At 36.5% G+C, this 24,690-nt stretch overlaps 1 protein-coding gene across 1 annotated transcript; it reads left to right on the top strand.

Moving 5' to 3' along the window:
* The first annotated feature begins 11,849 nt into the window (after nucleotides 1-11,849).
* Nucleotides 11,850-12,979, top strand: LOC145005689 (uncharacterized). The gene has a single exon (XM_078964805.1). The coding sequence runs from the start codon at nucleotides 11,944-11,946 to the stop codon at nucleotides 12,790-12,792; it is 849 nt and encodes a 282-aa protein (XP_078820931.1). The 5' UTR covers nucleotides 11,850-11,943; the 3' UTR covers nucleotides 12,793-12,979.
* Nucleotides 12,980-24,690: the final 11,711 nt, after the last annotated feature.

Below are 24,690 nucleotides of genomic sequence, written 5' to 3'. Positions count from 1 at the left end.
AGTCAGGCTGGCTTTACTCTGAATGGAGGAGTAATGACTTGGAAAAGTTCCAAGTAAGAGACTGTAGTTGATTCAATGTGTGAATCAGAGTATGTAGCGGCGAGCGAAGCGTCAAATGAGGCAATATGATTGAAGAACTTCATCAGAGACCTTGGAGTTGTGCCAACCATAAAGGAGCCCATGGAAATTTTCTATGATAATGAGGGAGTGGTTTCCTTGACCAAGGAACCGAGGGATCATGGTAGATCTCGACATATCGATAGGAAATTTCATTTTATTTGACATCGGATGGAAGAGGGACTCCTCATAGTTAAGAGGGTATCATCATAGGATAACCCAATAGATCCCCTCACGAAGGGACTGAGTAGGGTTAAGCACTTGCAGCACGCTACGAGCATTGGGTTGAAGGACGGTATTAGTTTAGATTACATAGCTTTGAAACGTTTAATAGGTAAATTGTAATTGACATTTGATGATTAAATAAAGGAGTATTATTTATGAGTAAAGTTACTGTCTTATGTTAACTATTTACCTATTGTTTCATTTTGTATGTTTTGACTTCCTGAATAATAAGATTATTCAAATGTTCCACAGTCGCTCATACTTTGGGAGTAGGTATGAAAGAAGAGTGTCATGAATTGGTTTGTAGATTGTCTAAAGTGTATTAGACATAAAAAAAAGGTTTGCTGCAAAGTTCATGAGTGCTTATGAATAGGATTTGAGCATTGGAATAAACCCATGCTTGCTGGTATCACTTCGTAGAATTCATCTTGAGTGATCGCAAGACGATAATATCATATGGTCTTAAAACCTAGATATATGGTTTATTGTTTGAAAGTTGGTTGTGCATTGATAATGCGTAAACGCATTAGTAACTTGATGTTATAAAACACATTATTGTGCATGATTTGATGAGTGAATGGTAAATGCATATAACTCGAAGTTCATTTGTTCCTTTTATCCTAATAGGGTAAAAGCGATATATGGGCCCCTTGATGATTTGGTTTGACTTATGTGACGGGCCCGGTCAGGACTGAATTGATGTGTTCAATTAAGTTATATGTCAGACAAATCAGAGATCGAGAAACAAAATGTTAGACAATAAGTATGACCTTGTTCCATGTGTTTGTCCGTACGATATCTAAAACGGAGGATTACACGATCCCTTATCTAAAGGACAGGTTACTGATAAGAGCAGAGTTCGACAACATCTTTGAGAGCTACGAATGCTAATCGTATGGTACTTGCATTCATAGTTACTAGACTTATCCAAGTAGGAGACTGTTGGATTAGTGTCTAAGCCCGTAACTATATTTGGTATGTACTTGACCCAGTTGTACATTTTGGGTTGCCTTCACCAAAGCAACTTGACAGGATGATTTATGGAGAGAAAGAGGTTATTATGATTTATTAATATATTATATGAATAATATATTAAAGGAGAAATCATATAGTTTATTTAATACCAGTCAAGATTTAATTAATAATTAATTTTGTGGCTAAAGGAGATTGATTAATTAAAGGACACTGAAAATGCAATTATAATATAATTAAATTTTGGGCTAAGAATCCATAAGGATTTGGGAATGGATGAATTTTAGGGTGGATTCCATCTTGAATTCGTCCAAGGAGGCCTCATGCCAGAAGGTTCTCAAGCTGCTTAGGGCCTAAGTCATCCAATTAGGGTTTTGACTAAAACCCTAGCAGTACAAGTATATAAGGATCCCTAGGTCTAGCAAAATCGGCCACTTAATCCCTTGGAAGCTTGGAGCCAATTTTAGCCTCTCATCCTCTATCCTAAACATCATCCTCTTGCTTGTGGTGTTTGTACGCCATTAGAAGTGTTACACTTGTGACACTAAGCTTCTTGAAGATCAAAGACTCTTGAAACTATTGAAAGGTACCATCTAAACTTGTTATATTGTAGATCTCGATTTCAATATATGATAGATTAGGGTTTTAAAGTCTTGGACGAATTGCATGTACAATAGAGAAGGCTAAATCCAAGCATTAGGGTTTTACATGAGCACATAGGATTGTTCTTTTGTATAAAACCCATCACTTCTCAACTGTTTCCATACTTGAAATTAATTATGTTGATCCTTCCTCTTGTTTCAGATTTTCAAATATCGACCCTTCCTATTGTCTCTATGGATTCACGAATTTCTACTTTGTCTGGTCATGGAAAATTAGGCTCCAACTCAAAAATATCAAATAAGCAATTAATTCTTATTATGTTAATCTATTATGTAAATGTTATTCTTTCATTGTGTTATTGTGTTATGTGAGTTTTTGAATGTTTTATGTTGATGTATAAAAGTACATTGTTATTCTATTATTCGGGTTATAAAATCCTAATACGGTTTATTTGGTTCTTTTCAGTTATATTAGGTCCTTAATCATATTGTACATGTTATTCGTGTAATAACCGAACCTATTAATACACGAACTGAACCAAAATCGTATTGGTTAATCGGTCCGATTTTCGATTCATGCAATTACCCTTATTTGGTTTCCGGGTTCGGGTCAGTTCGGTCCGGTTCCGACCCGAATAACATCTTACTCTACATTCATCGCATGCTTCTGATCTTTTCCACACAATCAACATAAATTAATGTTTCTCTTTGTATCTTTTTTTTTTTCAGTCGACATGTTTTTTCTCTTCACTTACCTACTTTTTCTCTAAAGATGGGGCCTACATTTGTGATTATCAGCCTGTATTGTAATGTCATATCAAAGAAAATGCTGGTAAATTAACAGAATTTTTTTACCATTAATATTATGTTCTTAGTAATAGTAGAAAATTACACATTTAGTCCTTTAGTCTAGCTGAAGTTTGTAAGTTTGGTCCTAAAGCGTTTTCTCTTGCAATTTTAGTCATTATTTGAGTTTTTTAAAGGGTTTCCAATGAGGGTTAAAACTGGGTTAATTTTCCCAAAAACAAATTTCTAATGCGTTTTTAACCGAGCTTTTTTTATATGCTTAACCCTATCCAGGGGCTCTACCCCTTGGACCTCACCAAGGACTGCCACCCCTTGGACCTTGCTCCCAAGGGCGTTGCCCCTGGACACATGTTCGTTCAGGGGCTTCCCCTAGTGCTCATGAAGCAATTAGTGAAACAATTCACCAACATTTCGCTCTTTGTTCTTAACTACTAAATACCATTTTCACAACCTTATGAAATGGTTTTGGAATAGTTAGATGATGATGTGGCTTGCTTTTCACCCATGAAGATATAGGATAGCCTTACGTTTAAGCTTTGTACCAACTCATAAATGCTTCATTCCAGATAACTATGCTTAGTCTCTAAACCTTCCAATTTTAAGTAGTATGCTTTTGGTTCAACAAATGTATTTTAAGTGTTCAACATAAACTTTTGAAATATATATATATATATATATATATATATATATATATATATATATATATATATATGAGTGTGTGTATACACACATACATGTAGTGCGGTGCGATATTTTTGATTTAAACAGAAATTTTTGGTTTTTGAAAACCAAAATCCATATGTTTTGGCTTTGATATTTCAATCTTTTTTTCTACTTTTTTGGTTGTGGTTCGATTTTTGCTCATCCTTAGATGTAATATTATGATGATATTTAAAATTATGTAAAACTCTAAAATTTTCAAATAATTTTTTCATTTTTAATTCCACACAAAACATAGTTTAACATCTCTCATGCCAAATTTGTTAATGTTCCAAAACACAAAACATAAACATTATTTGTCAAATATCCCAGATTCCTCAAAACACAAATCAACAAGCTGGTGCGTACAATCATGTCAACGTCTTTCCACGATCCTGAGATGTACCTGCAACACATTTCACACAACATTGTAAGCACGAAGCTTAGTGAGTTCCCCAAAATACCACACACAAATAATTAGCCTCACATGGCTATATCTCGATAAGGACCCTCTGATCATGTGTCTCAGTGAAGACCCTCCAGTCTCACGGCTCGGGTTGGACCCTTCGGTCCTATCTCAATAAACGTATAGAATAATATACATCAGAAATCACAAAGACATAATGCATAATATCACATATCTCAGTATAAACAAATAAGACCCTCCAGTCAATAGCACAAGTAAGACCCTACAGTCGCACAATAATTACCACTCAGGTAAGTATATTGAGAAGTCTCACCTCGTAAGTAAAGCCAATATGTCTCGCACTCGAACTGTCAGTCTAACCTCTGAAGATGTTAGGCTAATTGCTCTACTAAATATCAGAAGGGTGAACGACCATTTTACCCCTCCATAGCCTTCAAACTCCACAACTTGAACAAATCCTAAAATTCAACAAAATTCAACACTCAAAATCAATAGTCCATGTTGACCCACCTCATCGAGAACATCTATGCGACTCGTTGAATTCCTTCAGTTCTCTGAAATTTGGGAAAGTTCAAGTCAACTCGACGAGTTGTCTCACCAACTCTTCGAGCTTGTATAATGTTCAGAACATCGGGGAAAAACCCTAACCAACTCGTCGAGTTACTCCAGCCCTTTTTCTCATTCAGATGCTTTTAAGCGAAACCAAGGCTCCAAACTACAGATCTAGCCTTCTAGGGCTGAGATACTACGTAAAGCTGCAAGGTTTACGTCCATGCATGGAATTTAGGAGTTAACTTGCCAAATCAAGGCTCAACAAGGGTTTTAAGGCATCGAAGTTGGACACAGCTTGATAAAACTTAAGTCTTTAAGCCTAAGGGGCCTAGTAGTGTCCAGATCCGAATTCTTAGCTTCAAAGCATGCTCAAAACCAAGAATGACTCAAGAAGAAGCTAGAAATGGCCATAAACTCTCTAGTGGAGAGATCTAACAAACAAGTGATAAAGGTAGTGACTTTTTACCTTCAAATGGTTGCTACAACTGAGTAGATGTCGGATCTATAGACTCATTCTCATTCCAAGCTCTTAAACCTTTGAGTTTCTTCAAGAAATGCACCAAACACACACTAAAAATGGAAGATTAGGTCGATTAGGGTTTGTTTCTAGGTGATAAGGTGATAAAGGAGGATGGGGAGAGGACTTAAGGTCCTTTAAATAGGGTGTAAACCCTAAAAATTAGGGTTTTCACAATCATCCCCAACTCATCGAGTTGAGTCCTCCAACTCATCGAGTAGCTTCTAAAGTTCACGCGACCATCTCGGTTTCTACTCGACAAGTTGGGGCCTCCAACTCGTCGAGTTGCCCTATCAATTATAAATATAAAAATATTTAAATTTATACTTGGGAGTCAGGATGTTATACTTCTCCTCCACTAGAATCAGACTTCACCCTCGAAGTCATTCTCTGGAAACAGCTCGGGGTACTGCTCGCGCATCTCAGACTCCGGTTCCAAAGTCCTCTCAAAATCCCCTCCGATGTTGCTACTGAACTTTAACCAAGGGAACCTCCTTATTTCTTAATATCTTCACCTTCTTATCCAATATCAACACCAGCTTCTCAATGTAGTTCGGGCGATCATCAACCTGAATATCCTCTAAAGGGACCACTGCCATCTCATCGGCTACACCTTCAAATCTATGACCTTGAGGGGCTCACATGGCATAAATGTGCAAACTTTATGGCCATGTAAGCCCCATGCAAGCTATAAGTTGTCATTTTATCATTTTAAGCTCCAAAAAACCATGCATAGGAGGAAAGTTAGGAACTTTACATGTTCATGGAATTCTTAGGGTCTAGATCTCAGTGAATATGACTTAGTTCAGAACATGGATGGCTTGTGGACCAATATCTAGGTCCTAAAGAGTTAGGGTTTGAGCTAAAACCATGAAGTAGAGGCATTAACAGGTAAAGTTGGAAACTTTACCCTTAAAAGGGCGTTTTCAGTGTGAATGAGATGTAAGAAGCTTAGATCTGAAGAGTAGGGGCTTAATCCATTAAGAAGGCCCAAAAAAATTGAGGAACTCGTCGAGTCCATAGAGGAACTCGACGAGTTGGATCACGTTTTCTGGATTTTTGAATTATAGAACTTGGCGAGTTGAGTTAACCCAAAACGTTGACTTTGACCAAGAATGTTGACTTTGACCAGGGGTAAAGTAGTCATTTACCCTAAGAATTTTTTTGGATATTGACCATGTGTTGTTGTGATGATGTTAGCTGGGGAGTCGCGGAAGCAGCCGCTAGGGATTTCCTTACCGAGAAATTCAACAACCAACTTGTGAGGTGAGTTTTCCTCCATTAGGAACGGGTTGAAGGCTCCAATGTCAGCACGTTCATGTATGTTAGCTTATGTCGGACATAGGTTCGATGCCGGGGCTAGCCCAAAGTAGAGTATATGTTTCTAGACTTTGGTCTGATGTTGGGGAAGCCTGAGGACTGTTTATATGCTTGATGTCTTCGTGATTCTTGCATGTGTTTGTTCATATGTTCTGGGCTTTGCCCCGATGTCAGGGAAAGCCTGCGGAATGTTTAGCTTATATATATATATATATATATATATATATATATATATATATATATATATGTGTGTGTGTGTGTGTGTGTGTGTGTGTTCCGGACTTTTGTACGATGTTGGGGCATGCCCGAGGAATGTTTACATGTTTATGTTATATGCTTATTAATATGTTATATGTATACCGGACTTCGGTTCGATGTCAGGCAAGGCACGAGGCCGGACTTTGGTCCGACGCCTGGCGGGGCCCGATACCGAATTTGTCTGATGTAGGGTAGGGCCCAATGTAGTGGGCAAGGCCTAATGTATGCTATTATATGATTATGTGTATGGTATGTTGTAGTTTGGGGAGACTCACTAATCTTCGTGCTTACAGTTTTCAATCTTGGTTTCAGGTACTTCCATTAGCAAGGGGAAAAGATCGGGATGACTACATGACGCACACCATAAATTTTAGCCTGGGATGATTTACTTGGATGTTTGACATATGATTTTGAAATATTGACAGTTGTTTATGACATTTACGAGATACATAATTTATGATTTTCATATGATGAATGATACTTATGGTTTTTAATTATGATTTAAAACAAAATTTTTGGACCGTATTTTGGGATGTTTCAATTTTGTATCAGAGCCTTGGTTTGAGTGAGAAAACCCTAATTTTCAAGGTTAGTGTCCTATTTAAAGGACCTTAATCCCTCATTTCCACCACCCTTGTCACCTTATAGCTCTGTGAGAAACTAGACCAGTTCCACTCGTTGTGTGTGTAAGAGAGAGAGAGAGAGAGAGAGAGAGAGAAAGAGAGAGAGAGAGAGAGAGAGAGAGAGATTAATTTGAGTGTTCTTGGGCATTTTTGGAAGAAGATTTGGAGAGCAACACGGATTGGATCGAGGAGGGACTTTTGGAGCCAGTGTTCATCAATGATTAGCTTCTGTTTTGAGGTCAAAAGCTATCATTTTGACCATTTCTCTTGTTACATCTCATTCTAGGGAGTTTTAGGGTTTTCTCCCATCCATCTTTTGGTTATTGAGTCACTTGACCATGTCATGAGATTGAAACCTCAGATTTGGATTGTAAGAGGTCCTTTGAGCCGAAAAATCCATGCTTTATTAAACTAGAGGCAAGCCTTTATGCATCTAACCCTATATAGAGCTTATGTTGGCATTTCGAGCCCTAGATGTCATGCATGGACGTAAAGCTTGCAGCTTTACGTGGTATTTCAGCCTTGGGAGGCTAGATCTATAATTTGAGACCTTACTTCTGCTGAGAATCGTCTGAATGAGAAGTTAGCTAGGGAGAATTAGTGAGTGCATGAGCCAACTCAACGAGTCAGCTAGAGTTTTTCCCCGATGGACTGTACGCACTACAACTGGGCGAGTTGATGAGATAACTCGAAGAGTTGAGTTGGATTTTCCCAATTTTTAGAGAAAATGAAGGAACTCGATGAGTTTAGTCAACATAGACTATTGACTTTTTTTGACTTTTAGGGTTTGGTCAACTGTGGACCTTAGAGACCATGAAGGGGTAAAATGGTCTTTTCAACCTTTAAGATTTAGTGGAGGAGTTAGCTTAGCGTAACAAGTGGTTATTACAATTTGCTTATTAGAGATAATTATATTATGTAGGCAGAGTTTAGACTGTTCTTGGGGTGCTAGATCTACTCGTTTACTTTCGAGGTGAGTCTTCTCAATATACTACCTGAGTGGTAATACTGAGTGACCATGTAACATCCAGAATTTACCAAGTATTAATGTTATTATTATCTTAATTGAATAACTTGTTGTTTTGGTTTGGGCCAAGGTAGTTGGGCTTCAAGTATTGGGTTGAGAAGGGCATTATGTGGGGCGTACCATGCTAGGTATGCTCAGCATACTCAAGCGTATTGGGCGGGGAGGCCATGCACGTACGCCCAGCGTACCAAAGGGTACATGCAGCATACGCGCGCATGTCCTAAACCCTAAATTTTAGGGTTTGATCCCTGTTTAAAGGACCTTATGTCCTTGGACCAGCCTCCCTATCACCCTTAAGTAGCCACCTCGAAAACCCTAACCCAATTTTGTGTATCTTTGCCATTTGAGAGTTTCTTTGTGTGATGTTGGTGTTTTAGAAGAAAAGGAGGTTGAAGAAGGAGCAAGGATTCAAAAGGAGCTTGTAGATCTAGAAGATTAGGACCATTTCTAACTTATTTGAGGTATCAAGCTTCAAACTTGATCATTACATGTTTAGATTTGATGTTTGGGTGTTTTATGACACTTTTGGACTCCATTATTGCGGCTTCTGGTATCTTGATGATTTCAGACCATAAGAGTTATCCTTTTGGGCTCTTAGAGGCACTAAGAGTCATAAAAATCGGACCTTGATGGTTAAGCCACAACCATGAAAGTGTTCGATAGTCATAAAGCTTATTAAAGGACCAAAATCATGTTTTGACCCCTAACCATGCATGCAAGCACATAAATTTAGTTACTTTATGGATTAGGAAGTCTTAAAGGACATGGATCTACATTTTGGATGTAAGGACTTAACGGATTAAGTCACAAATGAAGTCCCAAGAAAGCTGGCCAATACGCTAAGAATAGACCCTGGTACGCTGCGCATACGAGGTTAACTTCCCGTTTGCGGTCAAGGCCAGCGTACGTTGGTCATACGAGCCAAGTACGCCACACCTACGCATGTAGAGTGGCTACATTGGGTTTTTGGGGCTTAGGGGACTGGGCCTAGACTATTGGGCCTCGTAGCCCACTGTGGAGTATAGTTTTGGACCTGGGAATCTTAAACTAGAGCATTGAGCCTATTGGGCCATGTTGGGTCTTTCGAAATTATTATTGGGCTAAGAACTTTTGGACTTGTAATGGGACCATTTGGGAATACGGCCCAATTCAAAAAATTGGGCCATTAGTGGTCCCTTAAGGAGCCTTTGATAGGCCATAGGTCGGTTGGGTTTAATAAGTTAAAATTGGGCCTTATGAATGGTTAAAATTGGGCCAAGGGGTTAAAATGGTCATTTTACCCTAAGTAATGTTATAGATTATGATTGAGTGTTATTGTGATTATAATAACCGGTTGGGATAAACCGGAGGGCAGGTCGGCACCCCAAAATTGCCAAACAGGGAAGGTCGACACCCCAGAATTACCAGACATAGTAGGTCGGGCACCCCAGAATTGCTCGATAGCATGTATGTTTTGTGGTATGGTGGGGAACTCACTAAGCTCCGTGCTTACAGTTTTCAGTTTTGTTTCAGGTGCCTCTTCAGCGAAGGGGAAGGAGCTGGCGCGGTAGCGGCACATCACACACACATATGATTTTTTGCATTATAATGTTCTTGGGATTGTACTCTGACGATGTTACTACTTGTATGTTATGGTTTTGAGACACGTGGTTATGTTTTGTGAAAGGATGATAATCGGTGATGTTTTATTACAAATGCTTATATAACCGCTTTATTAAAATGAAATTTTTTGGTCTCGAAATTTGGGACGTTACAGACCAGAGGGTCTTATTTAAGTTATCGACCGGAGGGTCCTATGTGCTTATATTGAGTTATGTGATATTATGTATTTTGTCTTTGTGATATATGCTATATTATTCTGTGTTTTACTGAGATAAGAGCTGAGGGTCTAAACCGAGTTGTGAGTACCGGAGGGTCTTCACCGAGATACATGACTAGAGGGTCCAAACCGAGCTGTGAGACCAGAGGGTCCTCACTGAGACACATGACCGGAGGGCCCACACCTAGCCGTAAGACTGAAGGGTTCTCACCGAGACGCATGAGACCGGAGGGTCCATGCCGAGTTCTAGCCTTGAGAGGCTTATTATTTGTGTATGTGGTATTTTGGGGAAGTCACTAAGCTTCATGCTTACCGTGTTATGTGTTATGTGTTTCATGTACTTCTCAAGATTGCGGGAAGGCACCGCCTTGTATCTACACATCTGTTCAGGACTATGTTTGAGGATTCTGGGATACTATCATTTATTCTGTGGATTTGTTTTTGACATTTGAAACAATTGTGGTTTTTTAGAAATATGACATGAGTTTTATGTGTTTTAAAAATGAAAATTTTGGTTGAAATTTTAGAGTGTTACAAGTTGGTATTAGAGCCAAGATTTTAGGGATTCGAGTGTACTCTCGGGTATGTCTGGACTCAAACTAAGGATTTGAGAAATTTTTATAAAAGGAGGTGATTTTTCTAAAACGAGTAATAGTTTTGAAGAGAAAACTAGATGGAGCAGTGTGTACAATTAGCCAGAGCTCGAACGGTGATTTCCCAAAATACCATTATTCCTTTATAATATGAGATATTTATGAGATATTAGAGTTGCATGCTAGTGAATAGGCTAGGTACTTCATAAATTAGGCTAGAGTTTCATGATTCATGATGCCTTAGCCTAGGGTATGTTGTTTATTGATCTTATCTAGCATTTACTCTATGTGTGTATTGAGTAGGGAGAAACATAGCAGTAACCTTTAGAGAGAATTTTGAGTAATCCAGGAGAGATACCTAGACGAGCATTGAGGAATCTACCGAGAGAGTAGTTGAGATCCATGAGGGATAGAGTGCGGTGAATTAGGATCCTAGGAGGAGGACTTGGGACGACTACAGGTTGGTGTGGAATGTAGTATTGGACCCGTACTACTGAAAACACCGGATCTGTATGCGACCCAAGTAAGAATCTTAGGATGCTAACGAGCGTGTAGGGGTGGGTGATCGAATAAGTGTATATATATATATATATATATATATATATATATATATATATATATATATATATATATATATATATATATATATATATATAGAAAAGTTCAATACAGAACCATAATTATTGGTTCTTTCAAGGAACCAAATCTTTTTTTTTAATTTCTAGAGTTTATTCTTTATCGAAAAAAATTTAAAAATATCTAAATTCATATATTAACATTGTGAATATGAAAAATATTTTTCGGATTCATGTTGTGAATTTTCAAAAATTCACATTATGAATTTAACGTAAAAAAAAAAAAAAAATGAATCTTATATCGTTGGAAAAATGATAAAAAGTTATGAATTTCTATATTTTTAGTTTTTTTTTCTTTTTGATAAAAAATAAGTTATAAAAGTTGAAAAAAAGATTGGTTCCTTGGTCTCTTGGTTAATTATAGTTCTCTACTGAACGTCACCATATATATATATATATATATATATATATATATATATATATATATATATATATATATATATATATATATATATATATATATATATATATATATATATATATATATATATATATATATATATATGCCTAGTTGTTGGGAGCCAAGCCAAAAGGTTTTTTTGTCGGGTGGATATAAAAAATCAGATAATTAAGGAAAATTTGAAATAATGGAGGAATATTTATAATATATAGTATTAGATAAACACCTTTTGGAACAACATTATATATAGTTCAACACCACATGCAACCATGGAACTACTTTTCCTCCTATAAATTCAGTTTAACAAAAAACCAAGAAGAAAGTTTGATTATAATTAGTTCTGAAAATATATGATGATCACTACAGCATCCAAAAGTACGAAAACCTCAACCACCACTACTACGAACAACACCACTGCCACAACCACAATGAAAGCAGTGAAACCCATGATGAAAAAATTTGTTGGTGTCCGACAAAGGCCATCAGGGCGGTGGGTGGCTGAGATCAAAGACTCCTCTCAGAAGGTGAGGTTATGGCTTGGTACCTACGACACCCCTGAAGAAGCTGCTCGAGCCTATGATGAAGCTGCCCGGGCCTTGAGAGGTGAAAACGCAAGAACCAACTTTGCTCCTTTGGTTAATTCAATAATATCTGATTCCTTATCAGAATCAGATTCAAGACGTGCGCTTAGCTTTTCTTCATTAAAAGCGAGGCTCAGCAAGAACTTACAAAGCATCATGGCAAGAACCACAGAGAATAAGTCGTCACCAAAAAGTAGGGTGAGTGATCATTTCACGTTTGCAAGTATATTCAATTTCAAGGCCAATTACCCACCCCAAAACGGCGTTGTTGCTGACATGGAGAAGGTTGTGCAACCCAGTGTGATTGTGCCACCACAAACGGTGGCAGATCATGATGGTGCTACCTGCACCTATAACTCATCTTGGGAAAGCTCAAGTGTGTCAGCTGACAGCAGCAATGAATGGGTGGGTTTCAGTAGTTTACAACATGGGTTGGATTCAGATGGGTCGGATACTTGTGAAGGAAGTTATTTTGGAGACCAAATGATTGGAGGGTGGATGAGTAGCCCAGATATTAGTGATGGTGGTTCCAGGAGTAAAAGGTTTAAGGTTTCTTCATCGGTTATGGTTCCTCCAAAGTTCAGTGATCAAACTACCGAGTCTGGTTTTCCATGGTGAGATAAGAAACTGATGGGAGTTTGTGAAGTTTACTAGAAGTTGAAGGGTTTAAAAGGGTTTCTCTTCAAACTATGGGGACGTCATGGAAAATTATCATGCACCCTTTTGTTTCGTTCTTTCTGTTTTAGGGGTGAGGGGTCTCCGTCAGCGATGTAAAAAAAACTAATACAAGTATGGGTTTTAATTATATGGTTCCAAACTTTACTAAGTTGACCTAAAGATGAATACCTAATTTTATCAAGACATAGTTTAATTGATATAAGGTACTCGAAATCAAATAGTATAACAATCAGTATTTTCAAACAAATTATACCACCCATAAAACAGTCCATGAATCAGAAGATATTATCCATTACATATGACAAAAAATAATTTCTTTTATATGACAGATTAAGTTACCAATCATTAAAAAAATTGCAAAACAATAGATTTTTTACCTGTTGCGAGTGAGTTACGTATTTATTTACAAGGATTCAACCCAAGGTACATTACATTGCATTTTAAAAGAGATTTACATGTTGCCAAAACTACAAATGGGACATGACTACATAAAAAAATAGATGATAAAGGATTCAAACAAAAATAAAGAAACATTGTTGTTTCTCGATTTAAGATCCCAACAAATCCTAATCAGATAGGAAAAGAAAAACTATAATCATATTTAACATATCTGTAAACCCAAAGAAATTAAGATAATGATAAAAAAAAAAAATCAGTTTAACAGATTTAACTTGTTGAATTAACAAATAAAAGCAATTCATGAGTACAGCAGATTTAACATCCTAATTTGAAGCAGCAAAGTACTTGGGTAATTCCATATTTTAGGCATCAATAGAAAGCAAGTCTACTTTACAAAACGGATGAGAAAAAGAGATGAAAATAAATCACGATAACTTAAATGGCTAAACATGAACTCAAAGCACCTCCTCTATCATGCAAGAGCAGCTCCCTATATATCCGTTACCAGTGTAAGCTTTCACATTTGATGAAGAAACAAAACCTTTAGCTTGCAAACAAGAAAGAGCCTACCAACCAAAGAACACAGGTGAAAAGACAGCAAAAGTGATAAAAATATTAGGATCATTGATTAAAACAAGTTTATCCAAAATGGAAAAAAGCAAAAGAAAATTTTGAAGTAATAAGCCGGTTATAACCATGGCAATTATCCAAAATCAAAGTTTCCAGTACAGGACACCCAGATAGTATGTTTTCAATCAAATCTTCATTAAAACTCATATACGATGATATATACAAACTCCTTAGACTTTTCCAACTAATCCCCCCAACTGGATCAAGCATGCACCCATCTACTCTCAGCTCAGTAAAACATGAGCTGCTGAAAACAATTTGATCCAACACAAAATCATATCTGGATTCCATATTCCAAAACTGCAAGTCAAGCTTTTTAACGTTACACAATATAACATAACCAATCCAATTGTTGAGTTGCGATTGAAATTGAATATCATAAGTGGTATGCACTTTGAATTTCTTGAGCTGCTTCAGTTGGCGACATTGAGTTAGTGATAAACTGAGAGTGTAAACCTGACTTGGGTGTGAACCTGACAGTAGCCGCACCTCCATCTATGTTTGACAATAAAACCTCAAATGACAACTTTTTATGTTCACATAATGAACACAATAAATGGTAGTAGTTGTAATTGAAGGCTTGTTTAGATATAAATAAGAGCTCTAACTTCAGTTGTAGAGCACCACAAAACAGAGAGTGATAAAGAATTACATAGAGTGAGTATTTGAGTGAAAGGGTTGTTTTCTTTTCTTGTAATATTGAGCTAGTAAGCTCCTCCTTTTGTTCTATTTCTTCTGAGTAAAAGTGTGTTTCAACCCCAACAAGTCGTATCAGATCCTGGTTAAGCTCTGCGGAAGCATTTTTTGTTTTTTGATCGAAATTTTTTTTGTCTCAAAAACAATTTCGGAGTTCACCGTTGGAAAGGTCTCGTTCCGAGGATTCCAAAAATATATATTTTTGAATTTGTTGACCACTGGAAGGCCTCCAAATCACTGGTCAAAACCAGTCTGCCGGAGACAACAGTCAGAGAAGACGATATTGTAGAAGTCACTGCCGCAGTGACGTCAGCAGCTGACCAAAGTTCTGAAAAGTTGCAGTTTAGCACCTGTTCTTCTGAAAAATGCAATTTAGCCCATGTTTTTCTGAAAATTTGCATTTTTGGTCCTGTTTTTCAGGAAAATTTCATTTTAGCCCTTTTTTACTTCCGTAAAAGTTCTGTTTGCCCCCTGAATTTCTGAAAAGTTCATATTGGTCCCCGTACTTAAAAAAAAATCAAAGTCATGTATGCTCAAGTATATGCCCAAGTATATGCCAAGAATGACTACATCAATCTCGTTATCTTCTCAAGCCGAAGTTGAAAGTATTCAAAGGACCAGGAAAGATGGTAGTGTTACGTTATACTTGATGGGTTTTGGTCATAAGACATCCTATGTGCTCATACAAACCCTAATGTTTGGATCTAGGTTTCTCTATTGTACATGCTTTGAATCCAAGACTATAAACCCTAATTCTAGCATATGGAAATCAATATTAACATATAATTAGGTTTAAGAACATACCTTGATTGTTATATAGCAATAACAATCCCAAATCTCCTTGATTTGACTTTGGAATGCTTAGAGTCACAAGTGTCACTCCTCTAATGGCTCACAAACACCATAAGCAAATGGAGAAGGTATAAAGAGAGAGGAGAGAGGTTAGAATTCGTATCTAGGACCTCTTGGGAAGGAATACACGAATTCATGACCCTAGGGGTGTTTATATAGGTGTAGAGATAGGGTTTCAGTCATTATCCTTATCTAGTTGCTTATCCACAAAGCAATCATAAGATAAGCCTTGAAAACCCTTATCCTTTATCCTTTGGACGATTTCAAGGATCCTTATCTCCTTGAATTCGTTCAACCCATATTTAGGATAAACATTACCATATTTTGTAACTATCACATAATTACAATTCAGCCCCTCTAGTTTAATTAATTACACTTGATCACAAAATTAATTCCTAATTAATTATTGACCAATATTAATTAAGCAAATATTATTTCTCCTTTAATATATTATTCTTATATCATATTAATAAATCATAATAACCTCTCTCTTTATTTATTTCTCCAATCAAGTTGCTTTGGTGAAGGCAACCCAAAAGGACCATGCACCATCGGGTCAAGTACATACCAAAATAGTTATGGACTTAGACACTAATCCAACAGTCTCCCACTTGGATAAGTCTAATAACTATTCTGCGTATGACTTCAGATCCTGATCTGCAATCGTAGCTTTCCAAAGCCGCTGTCAACTCTGATCATATCAGATACGCGTGTCCTTAGATAAGGGATCATATATTCCTCCATTCTAGATATCGTATGAGATATGATTTCAAATCATTCTCTTTGTACTATATCTCGATTTCTGATTTATGACGACAGACTAATTGAACAAATCAAATTAGCCCTAGCCCGGCCGAGCATTTACGTATGTCATCACTAAACCATCGAGGGGCCCAAAGATATCGCTTTTATCCTACTTTGGATAAAAGGAATGGATAAACTTTGATACAATGCTCGCTTGCACTCACCCACCGAATTACACACAACAATATGTTTTATAACACCAAGTTACTGGTGCGTTTACATATTATCAATGTGCAACCGATTTGCAAGATACAACTCACACATCTCGGTTTCAAGAATATAAGATGTTATCGTCTCACTAATCACTCGAGATAGTGATCCAAGTGAGCGTGGGTTTAATCCAATGCTCAAATCATATTCATAAGCACTCATGAACGTTGCAGCAGACATTTGCTTATGTCTAATACTCTTTTAGACAATACACACACCAATTCACGACAATCTTCATTCATATCTACTTCCAACATATGAACGACTGTGGCCCGTTTGAATAATTCGATTATTCTTAATAAACTCAATTATTCTGGAAGTCAAAACATGCAAGGTGAAACACAAGAATAATACTAATCCCATATGGCCTCAAACCTTTGAGTATAAGCAAAACACGTTTTATTTATCACCATATCGATTACTCATTATTTGTCATTTCTGGTAATCAACTTCTTACTTGAATTATTACACTTGTCCCATGCTCCTAGGATGCACACAATGTTTACCTATGGTTCTTACTTTTGTGAAATAGACAAATTGAACACATTTCCAATCATTCTCATTTCACAACTCCAAATCCATTTTCTTAAGTGTAAGAATATCAAATTCTTGTTACTTATAGAATATACTAGATTCTAACACTTTATGCAACGATCCTTTTGTAATGTCACTGCACCAAAGTCTCAAGGACTATTGCCAATGATATTACAAAGTCCTCTAACGTAGATTGTTACAAGACAATTCCTTAGATATGATGTCTCTCACTCAAAGTACATTCCTTTGAACATCCTTTTGCATAAAAGTTTCTAATCTAGAAATAGATTTTCAATATTTACTTCCTAATATGAACACGCTTCCATATTTTCCTCATGACAACTCATTCTTAATAGAATCTTTTCTATTTGTAATGATGTCGATATGGTCCATCCAATATGGAAACATTTCCATATTGTCCAATACTATACTTCCAACTACTCACAAGCGACCAATCCTCGTCGAACTTTGGATTGTCCTTTGATAGTTGTTTAATTATTTTAGTCAAAACCAATTCTAGTCCCTTTTTCCCTCTAAATGCGCTAGACATTTGGAAAATTTTAGAATGGTCAAACATTAAAGCATTTGCAATCGATCCTATACTCGAAGCGTATGGGACACAACGCATAATGTTTTATTTGCTATGTTCTCAAAATTCGAATTGTGAAGAGGAATGCCGTAATCATAATCGAAATTTTAAGAACATACTATGTACCTTTGACTAAATTTATCAACATTTAACAACCTAATCCTTTAGATTTGAAATGAAGCATAATATTCTCTCCCTTAATTATAGCAAAACAACCTTTCAACTCTTACAACTTTGCAAAGTATGACTCTTGTTTTCTATAATTAATATTGCCAACTATGCAATACTTGCCTTAATAATCATACAATCATAACATTTATGCTCCCACTATCATGATGATTATTATAAAACATAACACTTATGCTCCCACTAGCTTCGACATGTATTCATAAACATCTTAACTTTCAGAAAAACAATACTTATTGAATTTCTTAAGTTCATGTTTCTAATACTTAGTGCTTTGATAATCTTTTATCAAGGCTTCTTGAACTTATACACTTTTGCCTTAGATAGTTCATATGTGTGTCTTAACAATTAAGACTAATTGCCAAACCTCACAATTCAAATTATGGAAAGGGATGCCGTAACCATGATCGAATTCGAGAATACAATTTTACAATCACTATCTTTTAAAATCTTTCTTAGTGAAAGCATTTTCTCATAATCATTTGCATGAAGGAGGAAATCTTATGACACTTAGATTTAAACGGTGTATGTGTTCCTATCCATGTGAATTTGTTAAAATCCAAAGTTTACGACAAATTCAAACTCATATGGACCGAGCCTTTTTTTTAATCTTGATTTTTTGCCTTATGGTAGCACAGCTGTCCACCACGTCTTCCAAGTAGTTAAGCATCTCACCATTTTCCTATCAATGTACCTTTCATTGATCAAGGTGCTTTGCCTTTTATGCGTTCAAAATGAGTACTCATAGGACTCACATGCATAGTTAACTCAATTGGAACAGCACAGAATCAAAATATCGTCAACACGACAGGTTGTAAAACTCAACTCGTGTGCTAGTGATGATCGATAAGGTTTATTTGATTTGTTCTTGAAACTTTTCAAGACCATTAAGACTCCCACTGACTCCTTGACATATAAGATTCTCTTGTCAATAAACATTTGTTGACAACCAAACATTCAAGAGTTAGTGTAGCTTTTATCAAAACACTTCATAAATTGGTCCAAGTTGGTCTTTGTCTTATTCAAGACATCACAACTTTCCACATTTTATGAATGTTATAAACCTTTAATACTTTTCACTCATTGCCACAATCTTAACTTTAAGACTTGTTATTGGAATGAAGTATGATAGACTTCTTGATTTAACCATTTCTTTAATCCTTGATTCCTCTTCTTAAACATACTAAGACTTACTTAGAGGATCAATTGAGACATGGTTCTTAATCATTAAGACCCATCATAAAGCATAAAAGCTACTCTCCCTTCTTCTTAGAATGGAGAAGATTTGATCTTTCTGCCTACTTGATTCTTCTTGTTCGTTCTACTATTGATCTAAACCCTTTAATCAATTCAGAATTACACTTAATCTTGTAAGTGTAATCATATTTACTAAGCCATTAGTAAATCATGACAAATATCTTTGTTACTCTTATGGTGAACTTGATCAACACACAACTTTGTGTACTCGATCTCCTAGTCCTTCACTTGACACTTTGTCAACGAATTTGTCTAATTTCCAAATATGTAATTTCTCATTCATCATGCAACCAAGTTGCGTGATTCCAAATTTCAGTCCAATTGAAACTTTGGGCGATGAGAAACTCTCCCTATTTGGTAAATTCTCGACATTCCCATAAATAACATAACTAAGAATCATATCCATTCGTTGTAGAAATATGCAAACATCAATTTTCATAACGATTTCATTGCAAGGAAGTAAACAAATAAATAAATAAGTCAAACAAAATTTATTTTATTTATAAAAGCAACGGAAAAACATTTGTCCTTGCAATGCAAAATCTATTTGAAAAACTATGTAAAAGGAAAATTTCTAACAACTCTATTATAACTATCTAAGCTCAAAATCCAATCTTCAAGTCCATGCGATCAAGATCCATCTCTTGTGATTAGATTCATCTTGCTCTCTTATCAAGCTTCCTTTCTTTTCACCGATCCTTCAAAACATTGAAATGCAATCTTATCACATCATGTATTAAGAATCAATGAATAGGAACTTAACGGAGTTAGATAGTGGATTTTACCTGAAGCGTGGTCATACTTTTGACTCTCCCATCTCTTAGATCTCTTAGGTAAATAGGGTAACTTCGTATCCAATGCCCCTTCTCTTGGTAATAAAAGCAAATTGACTCTTTTGGAACAACACATGGAACTACTTCAGACATCGCCTTTCTCTTGTGATCAAACTTTTCGATCATTGCATGTCTTTCATTGCCATTGTCTATATCCATAGAGGTCTTGAAGGCAGATTCACCAATCAACTTTGCTTTTCTATTGCGCCAAACCATTGCTGATTCAGCAGCAATAAGCATATAAGTGAGATCTATAAGGGTCACGTCGTGGTTTATCATATAGTACTCTCTTGCGAACTCACTATATAAGTTAGGAAGTGACTGAAGAACCCAATCAACAGCTATTTCCTCACAGACAACGGGTCCCAACATTCTTAACCTATCAATGTGTGACTTCATCTCTAGGACGTGTGCACACACCGACTTTCCTTATTTATGTTCACTTGCCAAAAGGGCTTGAGTGATCTTGAACTTTTTAAGCCTTTGAATTTGTGGGTTAGGGAGAATAATTGGAGGAGGAGGAGGAAGTGAAGCATGATTTCTTGTTCCTCGATCGAATCGTGGAATATCATCTTCATGTGGAATGCTTGTTCCACGGGATTTGGGAAGACCATAGTTGTCGAACTTTGACATCTACAAAATGGGAGAAAAACGAATTCAAGTTAGTTGATAGATTGAGTCCTTAGTAAATCACCCAAATGAAATACTAAGGCTAGGACCCAACATAATATTCTACAACTCGGGAGAGGGATGCCGTAACCCTAATTGCAGAATATTTGAAGGTAAGTGAATGACGATTCACTAATTTCCACCATGAAAAACGAAAAAGAAATTTAAGTTTTAAATCTATGAAAACTCCTAGATCCTTTGAGATTCATTGAACATTTCAATGGCATGTTTAAATCTCGATATGCCCCTCTTGTTTGTGACTGGGATGCCGAGGATCACAAAGCGGGTGTGAATAACCATGCAAACTACAAGGTGCCCTCACATGTTACAATCACCTATTCGATGTGTCGGTAACCACACACGCTCCACCGAACTATGACAAACATTGAGTCACCCTTTGCTACCTTTTCTTAGAACCATTTAGTGTGCTGGTAAACCACACACGCTCCACTAACGTCTTCGCAAGGGCACAAAGTGTAATTTCATGGAATTGCATCAATTCACTTTTGCCTAAGTAACTAAGATTGGGAATTTGAAAAACATTTAGTTACTTTGTATTTCATTATACTTATAATGGAAGGTTTCGTCCTATCCTACCCGTTCGGCTAACGACCCTCCACTAGTCAAGAGTGCGGTGGGTAAGAGTGGATACCCATTCAATCGCCATTTTATAGGCAATTTCCTTAAACACCCCTTATAGACCAGCTTCGTGAATGAGGCCTACTAACGGTAAGACTGACTTTTACTCATACATATATATAATGTTAAACCTTTAATGTTATATATATAGTATAGGGTGTATTTTATACTTTTAAAATACTATATGGTTAACTTTAACAATTACACTTTTAATTCAATTAAAAGGTTAACCTAAACCTTTATGGATTTATTAAATCTCTTTTAATTATACTCCTTAATTAATTAATAAAACCATAAGGGTGTGATTTGAACTTTTCAAAACTTTACTAGGGTTTTAGAATTTAACATTCTTAATTAAACTTTTAATCAACTTTTAAATTCCAAAACTTGATGGCAAGTTTTTGAAACATTTCAAAACATTAGGGTTTTAACTATTTAAATTTCAAAACTTCAAAACTATTGGGTTCAAATTTAAACTATAATACCTAAAGGGGAAAATATGAAACTTTTCATAACTACAAGGATCAAATAACAAATAATCTAAACTAACATTTAGTTACATAATTATCCATATTTGATTTGTTTAATGATTTCTTGCAAAACAATTTATCAATTTACTCAAAATAATTAATCAATTATCTTATAAGTAAACAATTATCTTGTTAATTGATAATTATCTTTAATTAGATCAAGAATATAGTCATATTTATCATAAAATCGGATTTATATTGATCTAACATGATAAGGTAACTATCCATATGCAAAAACAGCAAGAAATCCCGAGATAAGCATTATCTGACGCTCGAACTCGCCGAGTACCACACTGTACTCGCCGAGTTGAGGTTTACTCGCCGAGTACACTGTGGTACTCGCCGAGTTCCTCAGCCATAAAGCCCAAAAAAACGATTTTCCAGTTATACAATGCATCAATACAATTGAAACCAAGTTAGGCTCTGATACCACTGATGGGTTTTGGTCATAAGACATCCTATGTGCTCATACAAACCCTAATGTTTGGATCTAGGTTTCTCTATTGTACATGCTTTGAATCCAAGACTATAAACCCTAATTCTAGCATATGGAAATCAATATTAACATATAATTAGGTTTAAGAACATACCTTGATTGTTATATAGCAATAACAATCCTAAATCTCCTTGATTTGACTTTGGAATGCTTAGAGTCACAAGTGTCACTCCTCTAATGGCTCACAAACACCATAAGCAAATGGAGAAGGTATAAAGAGAGAGGAGAGAGGTTAGAATTCGTATCTAGGACCTCTTGGGAAGGGATACACGAATTCATGACCCTAGGGGTGTTTATATAGGTGTAGAGATAGGGTTTCAGTCATTATCCTTATCTAGTTGCTTATCCACAAAGCAACCATAAGATAAGCCTTGAAAACCCTTATCCTTTATCCTTTGGACGATTTCAAGGATCCTTATCTCCTTGAATTCGTTCAACCCATATTTAGGATAACCATTACCATATTTTGTAACTATCACATAATTACAATTTAGCCCCTCTAGTTTAATTAATTACACTTGATCACAAAATTAATTCCTAATTAATTATTGACCAATATTAATTAAGCAAATATGATTTCTCCTTTAATATATTATTCTTATATCATATTAATAAATCATAATAACCTCTCTCTCTTTATTTATTTATCCAATCAAGTTTCTTTGGTGAAGGCAACCCAAAAGGACCATGCACCATCGGGTCAAGTACATACCAAAATAGTTATGGACTTAGACACTAATCCAACAATACTATCCAATACTCACGAAGATGAACTGCGTGGTGTGGGCCATAAAGATGCGAGTGAATTTACAAGCACAAGGAGTATGGTATGTAATTAAAAATGCAAAACGGACGAACGTAAAGATCAGATGACTATTGTGGCAGCCACACAATAATATGCACACAAAAAGGTGCCTGTAATAGAGAAGATTTGTGTTAAACTTCTTGCATCGAAGAAAATTGAGTCGAGTTTGCGATATGGTATCTCGACAACGGTGCTAGCAATCATATGACCGGAGACCGCTCAAAGTTTCGCGAACTAGAAGAGCACGTTATGGGCCACGTGAAATCCGGTGATGATTCGACCGTCGCTATTTTGGGAAAAGGATCAATTTTATTTGATAGCAAAATAGCGACCAAAGACTCCTTAATGAGGTATATTTTATTCCAAGTCTAAAAAAACACTATTATTAGTCTTGAACAAATGACAGAGGAAGGGATTCGGGTCATAATGGATGGGTCGGATCTGACATTGTTTGATAGAAACAAAACTCTACTTTTGAGAGTTAAACGATCCCCAAACTGGTTATATAAAACTCTTTTAAGGACCGGTAGACCGATTTGTATTTTAGCAACAAAAGATGAACCAGCTTGGATATAGCATTCTAGACTCAATCATGTTAATTTTCTCGCCTTAAAGAAGTTGTCCGAAAAGCATATGGCAACCGGAGTCCCAAACCAAGTATGTGAAGGGTGTGTTCTTTCCAAACAACCCCGAATTCCTTTCTCAGAAAATTGTTCCAGGTATTAATCAATTTATCTAATTTTTTGGGTTTTTTGTGCATGGACTCGGCGAGTTGGGTGCTCCAACTTATCGAGTAGAGAATATTATAAGGACGCGAGACTTGGATGCTACTCGACGAGTTGGAAGGCCCGACTTGTCAAGTAGGCGCTGTAGAAAGAAACCCTAATTTTCAGAGGTTGCCACCCTATTTAAATGGCTTATAGCTTATTTGCAGCTTCCCTCACCGTCCTTGCAACCCAGAAAGAAACTCTAGTTGCATAGTTGAGCTTCCTTGAGAGTGTGTGAGCCTTAGAGAGTGAAACTTGTGCCTTTGTGAAGGATTTTAGAGCTTCAAGTGGAAGGAGCAACGCGAGGAACAATAGATCCAACATCTACTTTATATTAGCCATCATTTTGAGGTATAAAGTTGTAGCGCCTGATTCCTGGTATGCATTTAAATTCAAGTAACTTAATGTTTAGCTCTGGACCTTGGCAAGTTGGAGGCCCAACTCGTCGAGTAGACTCGATTTTGTTCATGGGGTTTAGTGACCTACTCGACAAGTCGGGAGACCGACTCGACGAGTAGAAGTTGTCTGGATGAAACTCAATATTTAGGGTTTGCGCCCTATTTAAACAACTTATCTCATCTCATCCTAATCCAACCTCCATCATCCCTCCAAACTCAAAGAAACCCTAATTTTAAACCCTAACCTTGTTTGAGTGATCTTGAGCCATTTTTGTGTGTTTGTGGTGGTTTGAAGCTTGAAGAGGAAGTAGAAGCTTGTCGATTCTAGGAGAAGCAAGAAGGTCCAGATTTTTTGCTCCATTCTCAGTTCTTTCAAGGTAAAAAGCTTCAACCTTGACCATCTAACTCTTAGATCTCTAGTTAGGACTGATTTCTACATTTTCTAAGCCTTAGTAAGGCTATATTCGGGATTGTGTGTGTACCATTGAGTTACACTTCAGATATGGAACCATTGAGGGTTCCCATGGCATAAAGGTACCCACTT

Source organism: Lactuca saligna, chromosome 7 (assembly GCF_052625555.1).
Source record: "Lactuca saligna cultivar CGN05327 chromosome 7, ASM5262555v1, whole genome shotgun sequence".
Lineage (NCBI taxonomy): Eukaryota > Viridiplantae > Streptophyta > Magnoliopsida > Asterales > Asteraceae > Lactuca > Lactuca saligna.
The sequence above is the reverse complement of the archived record's forward strand: the minus strand, read 5'-3'. Positions and strand labels throughout refer to the sequence as shown.